This window comes from Aplysia californica, unplaced genomic scaffold, assembly GCF_000002075.1.
Source record: "Aplysia californica isolate F4 #8 unplaced genomic scaffold, AplCal3.0 scaffold00288, whole genome shotgun sequence".
In the NCBI taxonomy this organism is placed as follows: domain Eukaryota; kingdom Metazoa; phylum Mollusca; class Gastropoda; order Aplysiida; family Aplysiidae; genus Aplysia; species Aplysia californica.
In genome coordinates this window covers 578663-581353 of record NW_004797558.1, presented here as the reverse complement: position 1 = coordinate 581353, position 2691 = coordinate 578663, and the positions used below count along the sequence as shown (strand labels likewise).

Sequence of the window (2691 nt, the reverse complement as noted above, 5' to 3'; positions counted from 1 at the left end):
CTCTCTTTATCTCTCTCTGTGCTGAACCAATGTATTTGCCGAGCCATAGGTAAAAATGTGTGAATGTAGGGGCCAAAGGCCTTTCAAATCAGTAAATTATTTTGAAATCTCTCTCTCTCTCTCTCTCTCTCTCTCTCTCTCTCTCTCTCTCTCTCGCACAGCGTCAGACTAGAGATATTACCAAGAATGACAGCTGCCTGTCCAAAATGAAGCTCTCGGGGAAGTAGGTAGACACCAGCATGCTATTATTGTGAGCCACCAACAGGTCATGGATGATACTGTCCAGGCGCTCGTTGTCACTACCGCAGATTGGCCGGACCACGCTCTCAGACCTGGCAGCGTTCAGTCTCTGCAGATTATAACATTCAGCATTCACGACACGACACTTTTGAAGAGCTTTTTACTAATTAACGTCTATTAATACTCCTACAAAAATCAACATTTGGCAATGCGTAACATACGTGGAGAGATTGTATGTGAGTGTGTGCGTGTGTATGTGTGTGTATATGTATGTGTGTGTATATGTATGTGTATGTGTGTGTGTGTGTGTGTGTGTGTGTGTGTGTGTGTGAGTGTGTGTGAGTGTGTGCGTGTGAGTGTGTGTGTGTATATCAGATAAGCGTGAAATCGAGGGGGCGGGGATGATGATGGCGATTAAAGAATCATAATCATTATTGATTTCAACCGAATTTAAAAGACGACCCCCCCGCCCTCTTCTGTCAAAAACAACAACAACAACAACAAACAAACAAAACAACCCGACAAGCATAGGCCCTTGTAAGCAGCTGGTGGACTGAACGTCTGATCCATAGGTTAGGCTAAAAACTAGAATGAATTGTGTTAAATTTACCTGAAACCTTTCCAACAATTGTATGTGTTTTTTCACGGTCCTCTCGTCGGAAAACGCCCAAGGCTGCTTGAGAATTTCTATCAGACTTCTTTCTATCTCCAAGCGCTCCTGGTCCTGATCTTCAATTTGCGCCTCCCCGGATGCTGCCAATACAACTGCTGATGACGATGTGGATGGACCTGGTGATGCTCCCACAGATGCTGCTGGTGATGATGCAGATGAAAATGATGACGACCACAATGGCTGTGCTGGTGGTGATAACGGTAACGACGAGTTCTGAGGCGTGAACTGCATCATGTCAGCTGAGAGTGACAAAGGACTCCACAGTATCATGTCATACTCCCCCCTCTTCGTGCTTCGTGCGCCTCCCGTGGAGGACCAAGTAGAAGGAGGGGTCACAGTATTAGTTTGCCATGGTGATGGAGATGGCGTCGAAGCAGGCGAAGAAATATGATTCTCAGAGGCAACAGGCGAAGTGTGTTGTACACAGTCACCATCATACGACGCTTCTGAAGCTGCTAGCAAGTCATCCACCAAAGTCTCACCCCCGAAAGACACACCACAGTGGTTTACGGTTGGGTTTGATTGCTCGTGTCCACAGACACCCACGGTCGGTATAGCAATGTTGGAATTCGTCAGTCTCGAAATGGGGAGGGTAAAAGTGTTTTCTTCATGTTCAGAATGGTGTTCTGAGCTTTGGTACATCGTGTCTGTAAGAGCAGTTGAACAAGAAGGAGTTTGGTATAGTGTCTGGTCCAACAAGACAGACGACATGTCTGAGAGGACAGAAGACTCTTCAGAAGCAACGTCTCTCCGGGTAGCTGACGGTTGACATGGAGAATACACCGGGGCCGGAGAACACCAGGAACTATCCTCTCTGACGTTAGACTGAGCGACAGACGTGTCTACGTGATCAGTGACACAGGTCTGGTCGTCTTCTAGGAGGCAGGCAAAATCCAAAGAAACTGAATTTGCTAAATCAATTGATACTTGAGGTACCGTTTCTTGACGAACGATTGGACTCAAAGAGATTGCGTCCTGATCGGGACACGATTCAAATGAAGATGTGCCTGGGGACGAATCAGCTTCTAGAGACCACTTGTTTTGAGATGCAGTTGGGAAAGTGGTAAATTCGTTCTGTTGGATTGGCTGGGCAATTCCACAGACGCCATGGTGGGTACACGGACTCTTAAACAAATCCACCAGCTGCGAGTCTAGAGCGATACCCTTTTTGTTTTTTGAGGATGCTTCATGCGTGCATGATCTATCTTGACGTTCTGGAGCGAGCAATGTCAAAGAGTTGTATTGAGTAGTGGACAATGTGTCCTTTTCAGGAGCTAACAACAGAGAAAATACTTCTTTTTGATTAGAAGGGCCGTGAGCCACATCGCTTTGAGAACTGTTCATGTTCAAATCTTGTGTTCCATTCACGAAAGACTCGTGAATTGTGTCTTTCTGTACCTTACTCTTTTTGGTAAACTTAGTAGTGTTCGAAGAATTCTTTTCATCATCAGCGTGTGGGGCAATGGCATGTTCCTCTTGAGCAGCTTCGGGGCTCTCATCAGCTGCGAGGCCTTGCTGTTTTGCCAGCCTTGCTTCAAGGACATTCCTAGACCGAGTCTCGCTAGTGTAGCGACCGATTTTGATAGCTGAAACGAAGATATATAGGGTTAAAGGGTGGAGCTAAACTCGAAAAATTACTGGTTTTGTAACCAACGCACTGGAAACAGAATAAAACTGCAAGTACATTATTTGTGTGTGTGTGTGTGTGTGTGTGTGTGTGTGTGTGTGTGTGTGTGTGTGTGTGTGTGTGTGTGTGTGTGTGTGTGTGTGTGTGTGTT

The 2691-nt window shown here is 46.0% G+C and overlaps 1 protein-coding gene across 1 annotated transcript in view; it reads right to left on the bottom strand.

The window, feature by feature from the left end:
• Nucleotides 1-181: 181 nt before the first annotated feature.
• Nucleotides 182-2691, bottom strand: part of LOC100861463 (E75 nuclear receptor) — a gene marked incomplete at both ends in the record, with an annotated part of 14236 nt that continues 11726 nt past the window's right edge. Inside the window, 2 exon segments of the mRNA XM_005101571.2 lie at nucleotides 182-349; nucleotides 851-2499. Of these exon segments, the coding sequence (XP_005101628.2) occupies nucleotides 182-349; nucleotides 851-2499 (1817 nt within the window).